General features: G+C 40.7%; 1 protein-coding gene across 1 annotated transcript; it reads left to right on the top strand.

Annotated features, from left to right (window-relative positions):
* Positions 918 to 7,700, top strand: LOC109831771. The gene is given in 4 exon segments (XM_020399182.1): positions 918 to 1,039; positions 2,007 to 2,065; positions 4,469 to 6,860; positions 6,862 to 7,700. Coding segments are annotated over 2 exon segments (2,799 nt in total). The 5' UTR covers positions 918 to 1,039; positions 2,007 to 2,065; positions 4,469 to 4,707; the 3' UTR covers positions 7,508 to 7,700.

Below are 14,168 nucleotides of genomic sequence, written 5' to 3'. Positions count from 1 at the left end.
TAAGAAATTATAGTACATATAATCCACCAATTTGAAAATATAACCAATCAAAAGAGAAATTAGGATCAAATATTCAATAAAGTTAGGGATCGAGGATGATGGACGAGAAAGGCTTAATAGAGTGTAGGCATTTTATGGAAGCAAAAAAGATGTTCTGCACGTGACTCAGAATAAACCTCCTCTTAAGTCTTAAGGCTAGATCACTTACTTCGGTACTTCATGAAAGCACAATAAGAGACATGGCTGAATGCATTGAAAATCAATCAAAACTTTCATAAGAGAGAGAGGGAGAGAGTGTAGAGGTTACTACTTTAATTTCGATCGTCGATTGTTTAATAGACGGTTATGATTCATTCTAAATTTAATATTCATATACACCTTTAAATTGCATTCATTCTTGTTTTACATTCAGTAAGATGGGTTATAACCATCAATTTGACAATAAACATTTATGATTAAACACGATAGATGGTCGCTGCACGGCTTTTTGATAGTTGAGAGAATCCAAACCTTCCTAGCCAATGATTATAATTTGCATTGAGTAATAAAAAATATATATATAATTCACCAGAAATGGGGCCTTGATTGTAAAAATAAGGTACAAATATCTACATATTATTGAAAGCTTATCATTTAAATTACAAAATGACAAATATGCCCTCTAGTGATTTTTCTAGAATTTGTGGAAAAGGGCAAAATTGTCATTTCAGAAGCTTTCTAGGGCAAAGTGCATCAAATTTATTTAATACCAAATGACAAATATGCCCCTATAAAATAAAACCCATGCCCCTAATCAAACCCCACACCAACAGATCCTAACCACTCATCTCATGATATTGTATCCACCCATCAGGGGTGAAAATGTAAATACACAATTTACCAGCGACATAAGGAAGAAAAATAGTGAGAAATTCCAGGGTCTTCCTCCCAAAATTCCCAAATTTTAGTTCCCGCTGAGCGGGGCGCCTCTTTAGATTTTCGTTTCCTTTCTCTCGCCTCCCTCCGCTCTTTCTCTCTCCTCGGATTGCCGGCGACGACCGTGAGTTTCTCTCTCTAACATCTAGCACTTTCTAGGGTTTCCGAATCCCTACCTAGGGTTTGATTCTAGTTGAAATCTCGGGGTTCTTTCGAAATCTAGGGTTTTGACTTTGCTCTCTGCTTTGGATTTTTGGACGGTTGCCCTTTCTTGGAGCGTAGGGCTTCAGCATATTTAGTGTTGATTTCACTTTTATCCGTGGTTGCTATGGAATTTGCTGGGTTTTGGTTATTTCTGAACATGGGGATGTGATCTTTTTGTGTTGGGTTGAAATTTTTTTAATTGGCATCTGTGTGGAGAACATGGATTGTTGTGCTTTGTACACAATTTAACTAGATTTTTGAAGTTTTTTAGTTACTTGGTCTTGGTGAGGGAGATGCTATCAAGAGCTAGTTTTTTTTGAGTGAGGTTTTGCCATGTGCTGGTTAGGTCTATAGCTGAGCGATTATGGATCCCCAGTACTGTTTAAATTTTCAAATTTATATTTTTAGTTGATTTGTGTGGAGATTTGTAACCAAGTTCGAATCCCACCTGGCATGAATTTAAAGTGGAGTCCAGAAAAAAAGTGACTTTTGACAACTGGGCAGAGTCGTGCTAGCGTATAGAATTATAAATCAATCCTCACCACAACTTTGTAGTTTTAATGTAGTGGAAGGGATCTTAGACAAAATTTAAGTCATGATTTGTGAGCTTTGACCTTTTTGTCTCAACCATTCTCCTTCGTTTGCATAAATAAGATAGTATATTTAAGATAATCAGTGTTGGTATAGGTAATTGCAAGTTTTTCTATATTCATAATGCCTTAAATAGCATAGAGTTTGAAAAGAGGTGTTTCTTCTAGGCACATGGGAGTTTGTCAAACAGAATAATTTTTCTATGCAGTTCTTTTTTTATGTTGTGTATTAAGTTATAGAGTGCCTCTAGAAATTCAGTAGAATCAGCGTTTGAAAGTATGTTTTTGTTGTTGCAGATTTTTTTTGATCCTGGTCAAGTATCGTTATCGTCATTAAATCTCATCCTGTGACAAAGGTAAGAATTGTTTATCAAGTTATAATCAGTTTTATTAATGCCGTAAGACATTTGGCTATATTGTCAAATGCCTGATTCACGAACTTCTTGCTAGATAATAACATACAGCTGGATAATACTATACTAGTAATGTGTATTACTCTTTTCTCTATATTTTCAAAATGTTGTAGCATGTACTTGTGACTTCCCATAACTCAACCCACTCACTTGCCACCTAACCGGGCCTCACGTGCATAATCTTTCATGTGTTCTTATGATAAAGATAACAACAATAGCAAGAGAGTCTTGATTCTAACTTTAACAACTGGCTAGAATTACATATTGTAAGGGCCATTTCCTTTCCTAGACTAGTAAATAGCATATACTCCTAGTCCTACTTGCTTAACCAATCATGATATATATATATATTTCTCCTAACTGGTGCACTAATTAGTCTGTCAGTTAATATGTCTCAAGTCCGAGCCATCTGCATCAATATTCATTCTTTTTTGAATCAAATTTGAAGCTACATGAAGCTTCTTATGGATGTAAGTATGTAACTTTTTAGCATATTGGTATGCATCGATCCCAATAAGGGTGGTATTCTCAATCCGTTCAACAGTTTCGCCTAAACCTTAACCAAAATTACTGGTAATGCTCCTGACAGAGACGTATGAGTCATAAACATGTCAATTTGTGTAACCCATGTAACAGATAAAAGTTGAAGGGCTAGACTTGTTTAACCTGGTTTGATCTGATTTGAGAAATCATATATTTTGAAAAATAAGACAACTTGTATAGTTAATGAATAAATGGCATATAGATTATTATTTAATTGCAAAAGACATTGTATTTAGAGGTTTTTCGATACTAATCTTTTTTAAATCTTCAATATTTGAAACTAGTCCCTTAAATCATTGAAATTGCTATTAGGTCCCGCAATATTTATATCTTGCTAGTTCTGTTCTTGATTGTAGGGATCAATTTAAAACAACTTATAAGAATTGGGGGACCTGACAATTTCATTGATTTGAGGGACTAAACTTGGGACAATTTATTAAAATTGGTGGATGTAATAGCAATTTCAGTGGTTTATTAAAGTTGGTTATGTGTTCAATACTGGCTTGACCTTCTAAGCTAATCACTTTTCTTATAATCTTGACCTATTGATAATCAGTTTAGACAGGTTGTATATGGTTGATGCAATTATTAACCTGGTTGGGTATGCGTCAAGATACTTGTGCCAGTATAATGTTCCATACTAACAATCCTACTTTGATATTTTCACCTATAGTATTCCCTCCCTACTTCCCTTCATCTTCATGGGTATTCACATCGTACTCCAAAAGTACGTATCCATCCTAACGGTCCTACTTCATGTGAACACATTCCTTCTCAATCTCATTATGATAAATCTCTGATATTAAGTACAGAACATAAACACTCCCTAAGTAATTTGGCCAAGATGTATGAATTGCACACTTGTTTATTATCATATTTATATTTTTAACCTTTTAAGCTGTGATCTTTGGGATTTTTAAGGTTATCTGACTTTTAAATTAGCTATTTATAGTCCTGTGTGACCGGTATAATCTGAGCATAAAACGTTCACCATGAATTGTCATCTTCAATATGCCCAGTTAACGAGTTCATACTTTAAAGAGATTTGTTTGATTTAATTCCTTGACTGGAACCTTATTCTGTTTGGTGATGATCTGACTGTTGTTTAGTTACTCATGGCAATTATTCTCTATCATAGACTTTCACATCCACACTTATAAGCAGACAAAACGCATCCTATGATTTTGGTTCTGTAACTTATGCTTAATATCGCTAATATATTCGTGCTACCAATTGTAAAACTATTGTATTTACATCTTATATATTTCCTTCTATTATCTTTGTTCATTTGTATTACCAATTTACCACAAGAACTGAAGTCTTCAAAAACCACCAGAAGCTCCTTTTGGACTAGGTTTCAAGCATTTAAATTGATTGAGGGCTATTTTCTTGGAAATTACCAGTTTTGCAAGCAAGTTCCCTTTCTTGTACAGGGTTTATGTTTTTCTATTGTTCTTCTTATCTGGAGCAAGGGTACAATATTTTATTTACTTAGCTTTTGAAGTTTTGATGAAGAAAAATAATTTACCTGGTCACTATTTCTTAATTACTTTGATGATGGTGTACAAAAACTCAATGATTAGATTGGCATGTTTAAATCATAAGTGGATTTTTTTTTAATTATCTCTGTTAGCATGACATTTCCTTTCTGGTTGCCAACAATGCACTTTCTCATATGTATATGTTTGTAGGTACATGTAATTTACTTTTTTTTCAAGGTCCAACATATGGAATTTTCTGTCTTCTGTGGTATCGAGGGTTGCTTCCTTCCTATTTATGATTCATTTTGTATTCTTCATGCAGGTGCTTAGTTTGTGTGGCGTTTGAATGTCAATGAGAAGTGCTTGCTAGGAAGCTGTTACTTTGTTGAAATATCAAATATCTTTATTTTTTTCCTCCATTACCATATTGAGAGGTTCAAGAGAAAGGACTCGTTTCTTTGTTTTTTGTGACTGGGAGCATAATGTGGAGGAAGGTTTTGTTTTTGCGGTTAGCCAATCTCACATGAGGAGTTTCAAGGATAGCTTTTTTTACAAGTTACAATGGAGTGTAATAAAGAAGAGGCTCTCAGAGCCAAGGAGATCGCTGAAAAGAAAATGCAACTCAAAGATTTTTTGGGGGCCAAAAAAGTTGCTCTGAAGGCTCAACAGCTCTTCTCAGACCTTGATAACATCTCTCAGATGATAACAGTTTGTGAAGTCCATTGCCGCGCGGGGCTTAAGGTCAATGGCGAAATGGATTGGTATGGTGTTCTCCAATTAGAACAAACAGCCGATGAATCATCGATCAAGAAGCAGTATCGCAAGCTTGCTCTTCTGCTTCATCCAGACAAGAACAAGTTTGCTGGTGCTGAAGCAGCATTTAAGCTGATTGGTGAAGCGAATATGATATTGTCTGATCGAGCTAAACGTTCTGTGTACGACATGAAAAGAAGAGCTAATATTACGACAGCTGTGTCGAAGCAACCTGCACAAAATGCAAATATGACCACTTTTCCTAGAAAACAACCTGCAGTTCAGCACAATTTTACAAGCACTGCTACGTTTCACTTTGGCAACATAAACCAGCAGCAGTCAGTTGGATCCCAAACTTTTTGGACCATGTGTTCAGCTTGTTGCATGAAATTCCAATATTTCCGGAACCTTTTGAATAGATCTATCCGCTGTAATAGATGCTTGCAACCTTTTGTTGCAATGGAACTAAATGAACAATCTGTGCCACGCCCTTGGGAAAGTTCTAATTTACATAGCCATACTCAAAATTCCAAGCAAGAGGTTCCATTTCAAGGAAGCACTTTTGGCAATTTTTCTTTTGCCACGGGTTTTCAAGGAAATGTTGCTGGAGGATCTAGTTCTGGAGTCAATATGGACCGTTGTGGGAAAAAGGAGGATGGTAACAAGGTAAAGCCTGAAAAAGTAAATACAGCAAAGGCAGGTAGGAAGGAGCGACCGGTTAAGCCTTCGGCTCAAAATTCACGCAAAAAGAAAGGTAGAAAGATGGTCATAGAATCTAGTGATTCAGAAAGTAGCACTGACCTTGAGTATGAAGCTGCCGAAGATAGTGTCCATGTTGAAGAACAGAATATTGGGACTAGTAATGGGCGTTACCCACGACGATCTAGCCGTGTAAAGCAAGATGTTACATATAATGAACGTCAAATTGATGATGATGATGATTTTGTTAGTCCTAAAAGATTAAGAAAGGCTGGAGCTTCTGGTGGCATCCATAACAATGCTAATGATGATCGGAGAAAAAGCGCATCTGAAGAGAACTTACCTAATGGAGATGAACCAGTCAAGAAATACAAGGTGCATGAAACTGAGCAAGAACCAAACGTTACTTCGGAGCCTGTGGCCTCTTCAAACGTTAGGTCTTTCTCTTCTCCCGATTCTGAATTTTATGATTTTGAGCAGGAGAGGGATCCTAGTAAATTTGCAGCTGATCAGATCTGGGCTGTCTATGATGACTTAGATGCAATGCCGAGATTCTATGCTCGGATTAGGCAAGTATTTACCCCATTCAGGTTGCGTTTCACTTGGCTAGAGTATGTCCCTTTTAGAGAACATGAATCAGAATGGTACAGTGCCGAGCTTCCAGTTGCCTGTGGAAAGTACAGGCACGGCAAGTTAGAATCCACCACCACTGTGGAGATGTTCTCTCATCAAGTTTCTTGGAAGAGTGGCGGAGGCGCAAACCGGAATACATATGATATGTATCCTCATAAGGGTGAGATTTGGGCTCTTTTCAAGGGTTGGGATGCTGGGTGGATCTCTGATGCAAACAGTCATAGGCTTTATGAATATGAAGTCATTGAAGTCCTTTCTGATTTATCTGATGGCAACGATTTTTATGTTGTCGATTTAGTCAAGGTACAGGGATCCGTGAGCTTGTTCATGAGATCAGTGGTTAATGGAAAGCGTCGAATACTCCGTAGTGAAGTACTTCGATTTTCTCACAGGATTCCTTCCTATAGACTGTCTGGGGGTGAAAGAGAGGGGGTTCCAGAAGGTTCTTTTGAGCTTGACACTGCTTCTTTGCCGAATAATTTTGGAGATGTCTTTCCTTCTGTTTCTCCTGACACTGCTTCTGTTAAAGCAATGAGCATGAAACTAAATGAGGAGAATGATATGGAGACTAGGGGGAGTAAAGGTGTTTCCGCTGATGCGCTAAATCGGGATTCGCCTAATGAAGACTGAGTTCCATGACTTTCATGAAGATAAGACCATCGATACTTTTCAACGTGGACAAATTTGGGCAGTTTACAGTGATATAGACCAGTACCCAAAGTTCTACGTAATGATAAAGAAAGTTGATGGTGATGATATAGCCGTATCATGGGTCGAGCTTTCCCCCCAAGGAAAAGACGAGGAGAAGTGGATCAAGAAAAATCTTCCAGCTACCTGTGGCAGATTTAAAGTTGAGCGTGCAACAAATGAAACCTTTGATACTGCTCACTTTTCTCATATGGTGCAGGCTGAAGACGGGAAAAAGTGGGAGTATGATATTTATCCAAGAACCGGTCAGGTTTGGGCGCTGTACAAAGATTGGAGCATGGACTGGTCAGAAGAAGACTTGAGTAAATGTGAACACTACGTGGCAGAAATCCTCGAGGTTACTGGTTCTGTAGTGAAAGTTCTGCTGTTGACCAAGGTTGTTGATTATAATTTCGTATTCAAGCCTGAAAAGGAAGGAGGAGTTGAGCAGGTTATGGAGATACCGTTAAGTGAAAATCTGAGATTCTCTCATCAAATTCCGGCGTTCCAGCTGACAGAAGAATTTGATGGTTCGCTCCGCGGCTATTGGGAACTCGATTCTGCATCGGTACCAAAACCATATATTTAAATTAATGTAACTTTGTTTTGAATTTTGAAATAGAAATTTATCATCTCTGAAGCTAGAACTGTTCCCTGAAGTGTCACGAGCGAGTCCTTTGGAAATACAGTGATATCTATATGTTCATATCTAATTTCTCTTTGAAACGCATCAATGTCTCTCTGGTTTTTATCATAAAAAAATCTTTCTATTTTAAGCCATAGTATTTATGTGATAGTTATTTCCTTTTTGGTTGGGCATTCATGTGCATTTTAGGAATTCCGTACGTGATAAAAGATGATCAGTATATGATTTTTATGATGTTAAATTCATGTTCATACCTCTTCGAGAACATTTTTTACTTGTGTTTCCTTTCTTTCCCCTTTATTTTGCTTTTCCAGGCGATATTGTGCGAGATGTGGCTCTCTCTTTAAGAACATTTTTTCAGTTTTATATGATCAGTTTGAAGTTCTGGTCTCGTATCGAGATTTTTGTTTCTCTCTCTTTCTCTCTTGCAGGACGCCACTCAGTCTTGTAATTTTTTGATAGCATCAGCAGGATGAATCTTTTGGCTCCTTTGCTGGTACTCGTTTCTATTTTGAGAACAGGAATCATCTTTTAACTCATGGTACTGTGTTTCTGTGCCTATGTATGTTGGTAATTTAACGCCGAAATCCCTAATGCAACAGAAACGCAGAATAGAGAACAGTACACAAGATTTAACGAGGTTCGGCAACTGCCTACGTCCTCGGGAGCCACACAGTTAATTTCTTATTAATCAAACAAGAAATTACAATTGAAGAGCAAATCTTAAACTGAGATTTCTCAAATAAACACTATAGCTACAGTGTTAATAATTAAAGGGAATAAACCCTTTCAATTTCTCTCTTGAGAATACCCCTTTCAAAAGGAATAAAGAACCCTTAATTAATTTCTCTCTCTGTTTTAAATTCCCCTCAAGATCTAAAGTCCCAAGTGCTGGAAAAAAGAAAACGCTTCTGCGTTTTGGTTGCCGCCAGAGAAAAACGAAAAAGGGGGAAAAAGCATTCGGCTAGGGCATCGCAAAGGGGCTTTTATAGGCGGATCCGATGGGGGCTGGCGACAGCCTGAAAAAGCATTCGGCTAGGGCATCGCAAAGGGGCTTTTATAGGCGGATCCGATGGGGGCTGGCGACAGCCTGTCACCAGCGCACAAGTGGGACGCGAGCGTCGCCAAGAACGCGGGGGTCGGCATCTCCCAAACGCGCGGGTCGACGAGCTTGGACGCGCGGGTCAGGTGGGCGTTCGCCAGCGTCGCGTTTCGCTCCATCGATCTCGTCGGAGCTCCTCGCCGGCGCTCCTCATCGGAAATGAGGTTTGATCTACACCCCAATTCTAACAATCTCCCACTTGGAGATCAAACCGCCGTCAACAGGCTATCCCATCAAACTCCTCTCCTGTGTGGCTCCGCCTTCATCATCTATGCATGAAGGCCAACTGAAGTTGCGCACAACTCCAGTTTCTGAACTGTCACCGTCTTTGTTAACATGTCTGCTGGATTCTTACTTCCTGGAATCTTTTCCAGTTTCAACACGTCATCTTCCAACAGGGATCTGATGAAGTGATACCGAAGCGCAATATGCTTCGTTCTAGAATGAAATGCTGAATTTTTCGCCAAGTGTATCGCACTCTGGCTATCACTGTGCAAAACATTCTTCTCCTGTTTGAATCCCAGCTCTGTCAACAAACCTTGAAGCCATATCATCTCTTTACTGGCTTCAGTCACTGCAACATACTCAGCTTCTGTAGTGGATAGGGTAACGATCTTCTGTACCTGTGACATCCAACTAACAGCTGTAGTTCCAACGGTGAATACATAGCCGGTGGTGCTTCTTCGGTGATCAACTTCGCCGCCGAAGTCTGCATCTACGTACCCTTGCACTTCTACCTCTCCCTTACCAAAGTGCAAACACTTCTGTGTGGTGCCTCGTAGATATCTCAGAATCCACTTGACCGCTTCCCAATGAGCTTTTCCTGGATTCGACATAAACCGGCTGACCACTCCCACTGCATGGCCAATATCTGGTCTCGTACAGACCATAGCGTACATCAAGCTTCCGATAGCTGAGGCGTAAGGTACCTGAGCCATACTCTCTTTCTCTTCTTCTGACTGAGGAGACTGATCCTTCGATAGACGAAAGTGGTTGGCCAAGGGTGTGCTCACAGGCTTGGCGTTGCCCATGTTGAATCTCTGCAAAACACGGTTGATGTACTCCGTCTGAGATAACTGCAAGAGACCTCTCTTCTTATCTCTCGTGATTTGCATTCCAAGGATCTTCTTCGCTGGACCCAAGTCCTTCATGTCAAACTCCTTTGACAGCTGCTGCTTCAAGCTTCTGATATCCTCCATATCTGCTCCTGCAACCAACATATCATCAACATACAGCAGTAGGATGATATAGCTGGACTGATATCTTTTGAAGTAGCAACAGTGGTCGGCGTTGCACTTCTGGAAACCTTCCTTGTGCATGAAGCCGTCAAACTTCTTGTACCACTGTCTTGGGGCTTGTTTCAGGCCATACAAGCTCTTCTTGAGTCTGCACACCAGGTTCTTTTTCTTCTTTTCTTCTGAGAAACCTTCTGGCTGGTGCATGTATATCTCCTCTTCTAGATCTCCGTGAAGAAACGCCGTCTTCACGTCTAACTGCTCGAGATGAAGATCTTCAATTGCTACAATACTCATCACGGTCCTGATAGTATTTAGCTTCACCACGGGAGCGAAAATATCGGTGTAGTCAATTCCTTCCTTCTGCTGGAAACCTTTGACAACTAGCCGGGCCTTATATCTTCTGGAACCATTTTGCTCCTCTTTCACCCGGTACACCCATTTGTTGTGGAGTGCCTTCTTACCCGTGGGCAACTCAGCTAGTTCCCACGTCTGGTTTGATATGAGAGACTTCATCTCATCTTTCATTGCAAGCTCCCACTTGCTCGCATCTCCACACTGACAAGCTTCATCAAAGCTTTCAGGCTCCCCACCATCTGTCAACAACAGATAGTTCATGTATCTCCTGTTGGGTACAGGAGGACGAGAAGATCTTCTTAATATCGGAGCTGGTGCGTCGGGCTCCTGCGCACCATCTTGTCCAACAGGCTCTTCTTGCTGAGGACCCTCTGCATTGGGTTCTTCCGAGAGGTTACTCGGGACATCATCTGCATCTACAAATATTGACTCGCTCTCTGAGTCATCTGTCTTGTGCATGTCCTTGTACATCACCTTCTCGTTGAATATCACATCTCTGCTCCGGATCACCTTCTTGTTTTCGTTGTCCCAAATGCGGTAGCCGAACTCATCTTCACCATAGCCGATGAAAGTGCATTTCTTTGACTTGGGATCAAGCTTATTCCTGCCTTGATCACTAATATGCACGTAAGCTACACAACCGAAAACTTTTAGATGTGAGAGTTTTACCTCCTTTCCGCACCATACCTCCTCTGGTATTCTGTGCTCCAATGGAACCGATGGACCTCGGTTGATCAAGTAAGCTGCTGTGTTGACCGCTTCTGCCCAGAACTGCTTCGGTAGGCCTGATTGTACTCGAATGCTTCTGGCTCTCTCTGTCAATGTTCGGTTCATCCGCTCAGCTACACCATTTTGCTGAGGCGTGCCGGGCACGGTTCTCTCCATTCTGATCCCGTGCTCATAGCAGAACTTCTTGAATCCGGTGTCTTCATACTCACCGTCATTGTCGGTCCTGAGCTTCTTTATTCTCAGACCGGTCTCATTCTCGACCATAGCTTTCCATCTCCTGAAAGCCTCAAATACTTCTGACTTATGCTTCAGAAAGTAGACCCACACTTTCCGAGAGTGATCATCGATAAAAGTCACGAAGTAGTGTTTTCCACCAATGGACGCGGTGGTTGTTGGTCCCCAAACATCTGAGTGAACGAGCTCTAGCTTCTGCTTCCTGGGGGTTCTGCCACTTGTCTGAAAGCTGACTCTTTTCTGCTTTCCAAGTATACATTCTTCACACATATCCATCTCCACTGACTGCAGTCCTGGGAGTTTTCCCTTTGTGTGCATAATCTTCATCCCCTTTCATTGCCTGCTGTAACTGAGATCAAACAACGTGCACCTGCTGTCATATATAGGGTACCAGTCTTCCTGCCTCGGGCAATCGTCATTGCGCCCTTTGAGATCTTCCAATCATCTCCATAGAAGGTCGTGGTATATCCTTCGCCAGCCAACTGGCCTACGGATATTAAGTTCTTTCTCAGGTCGGGAATATGCCCGACATCCTTCAGCTCCCATACTGACCCATTCAGCTTAATTTTCACCACGTCTTTGCCCACAATAGCACACGGTTGATCATCACCAAGATATACGTATCCAAGATTTCCGGGGGTATACTTCTCGAAGAATTCTTTCTGAGAAGTAGCATGGAACGACGCTCCTGAATCTAACACCCAAGATTCCTCCTTGCTCTCCAAAGAGCATATCAATGCGTCGTCTCCTCCTGAAGTGGAGGTGACATTCACCTCTGCCTTCGCTTCCTTCTCCTTCTGTGCGCTCTTGCACTGATTCTTGTAATGCCCGGTCTTTCCACAATTCCAACACTCGATAGCCTTCGAGCTGTTGCTTGGATTCCTTGATTTGGACCTCCTGTCCTTTGATCTACCTCTGAAGTTTGATTTTCCTCGTCCGTTTCCTCTGGTTGAATTTCTACCTCTTGACTCTGTATGCAATACTGAAGAGGTTGTAGCTTCACCCGTCTCTCTCCGTCGGAATTGTGAAGCATTAACAAATGATTTTGTTAAACTGTAGTTGTAATTCTGTTGATTTAGAAAAACTTTCTTGAAATATTAGGTTTTGCACAAAATACGATAAACTACTTTTATCAGAGATAAATTCTACAAACTTCAAAACAACAGAAATATACCACACTTCATCAAAATTTCCATGAACTTTTTTTGGTCACACTAAACTCAAATTTTCCAACATGCCCTCACACGGTGACACTTTCAAGATAAAACCTCCAATTATTAAGTCAACTCAATTGTAATTAAATTATTAATCAAATTAATTAAATCCCAAAATTTTACCCTAACTAGAGAGAGAGAGAGAGAGAGAGAGAGAGAGAGAAGAGAGGGGGAGAGGGGAGGTGGAGTCGCCAGCGTTGGAGAGTTCACCAATGACGAGTGTTAGTAATTTAACGCCGAAATCCCTAATGCAACAGAAACGCAGAATAGAGAACAGTACACAAGATTTAACGAGGTTCGGCAACTGCCTACGTCCTCGGGAGCCACACAGTTAATTTCTTATTAATCAAACAAGAAATTACAATTGAAGAGCAAATCTCAAACTGAGATTTCTCAAATAAACACTGTAGCTACAGTGTTAATAATTAAAGGGAATAAACCCTTTCAATTTCTCTCTTGAGAATACCCCTTTCAAAAGGAATAAAGAACCCTTAATTAATTTCTCTCTCTCTGTTTTAAATTCCCCTCAAGATCTAAAGTCCCAAGTGCTGGAAAAAAGAAAACGCTTCTGCATTTTGGTCGTCGCCAGAGAAAAACGAAAAAGGGGGAAAAAGCATTCGGCTAGGGCATCGCAAAGGGGCTTTTATAGGCGGATCCGATGGGGGCTGACGACAGCCTGTCACCAGCGCACAAGTGGGACGCGAGCGTCGTCAAGAACGCGGGGGTCGGCATCTCCCAAACGCGCGGGTCGACGAGCTTGGACGCGCGGGTCAGGTGGGCGTTCGCCAGCGTCGCGTTTCGCTCGAGGGTCGCGTCTTCGACTTGCGGGGCTCGAGCTCGCCTGGGGGGTTCGCCGTCGACTTCGCCAGCGTCATCTCCGAGCTCGTCGGAGCTCCTCGTCGCCGGCGGAGGTTGGTTTCCACCCCCAATTCTAACAATGTATTGTTGTGGATCTGCATTTGATTTTTGTAGCTCTTGTCGGTTCGCAACGATCTATTTCCTTGCTTTAATGGCAATTGCTCGAGTCAGATTTTCGAGTTTCATTCGTCATCTCCGAGCTCGTCGGAGCTCCTCGTCGCCGGCGGAGGTTGGTTTCCACCCCCAATTCTAACAATGTATTGTTGTGGATCTGCATTTGATTTTTGTAGCTCTTGTCGGTTCGCAACGATCTATTTCCTTGCTTTAATGGCAATTGCTCGAGTCAGATTTTCGAGTTTCATTGTAGTTTGTAGTTGTAGCGGTATTTGCTTACCTATGTTTTCGTAGATAAGCACAAAGTTGTCACCTTAAATTGCAGTGAGCCACAACATGTGCAAATTAACCACGTAATAACAAAAGAAAGGAATGCACCCAGCAGAAAAAAAAGGTCCGAAGAGAACGTAATATATCCCTCCTTTATATATAACTAGTGTGCTGTCCGTGCAAAGCATGACGATAATTTTTTTCACGTTACAGTAATCATGTTTTTAGTGTTGCAGCAAAATTTTTTGAATTGCTACAGTATCTTGCGTTTTTTAAATTATTATAGTATACTAGTGCTACAGTATTAATGTTATAGTATTTTTAAAGAACGCTACCGTTTTCGTCTCTGTTACAATAATTTTTTTTTTTAAATGCCACGGTATTCCATGTGCTGATAGTAATATTTACTGTAGCATGAACATTGAATTTTGAATTCCACCCTTTGTATAGAGGAGTAGATGTGAAGTTGGTAAACTATAATGTGAAGTTGG

The sequence above is a fragment of the Asparagus officinalis genome, chromosome 2 (genome assembly GCF_001876935.1).
Source record: "Asparagus officinalis chromosome 2, Aspof.V1, whole genome shotgun sequence".
NCBI lineage: Eukaryota > Viridiplantae > Streptophyta > Magnoliopsida > Asparagales > Asparagaceae > Asparagus > Asparagus officinalis.
The sequence above is the reverse complement of the archived record's forward strand: the minus strand, read 5'-3'. Positions and strand labels throughout refer to the sequence as shown.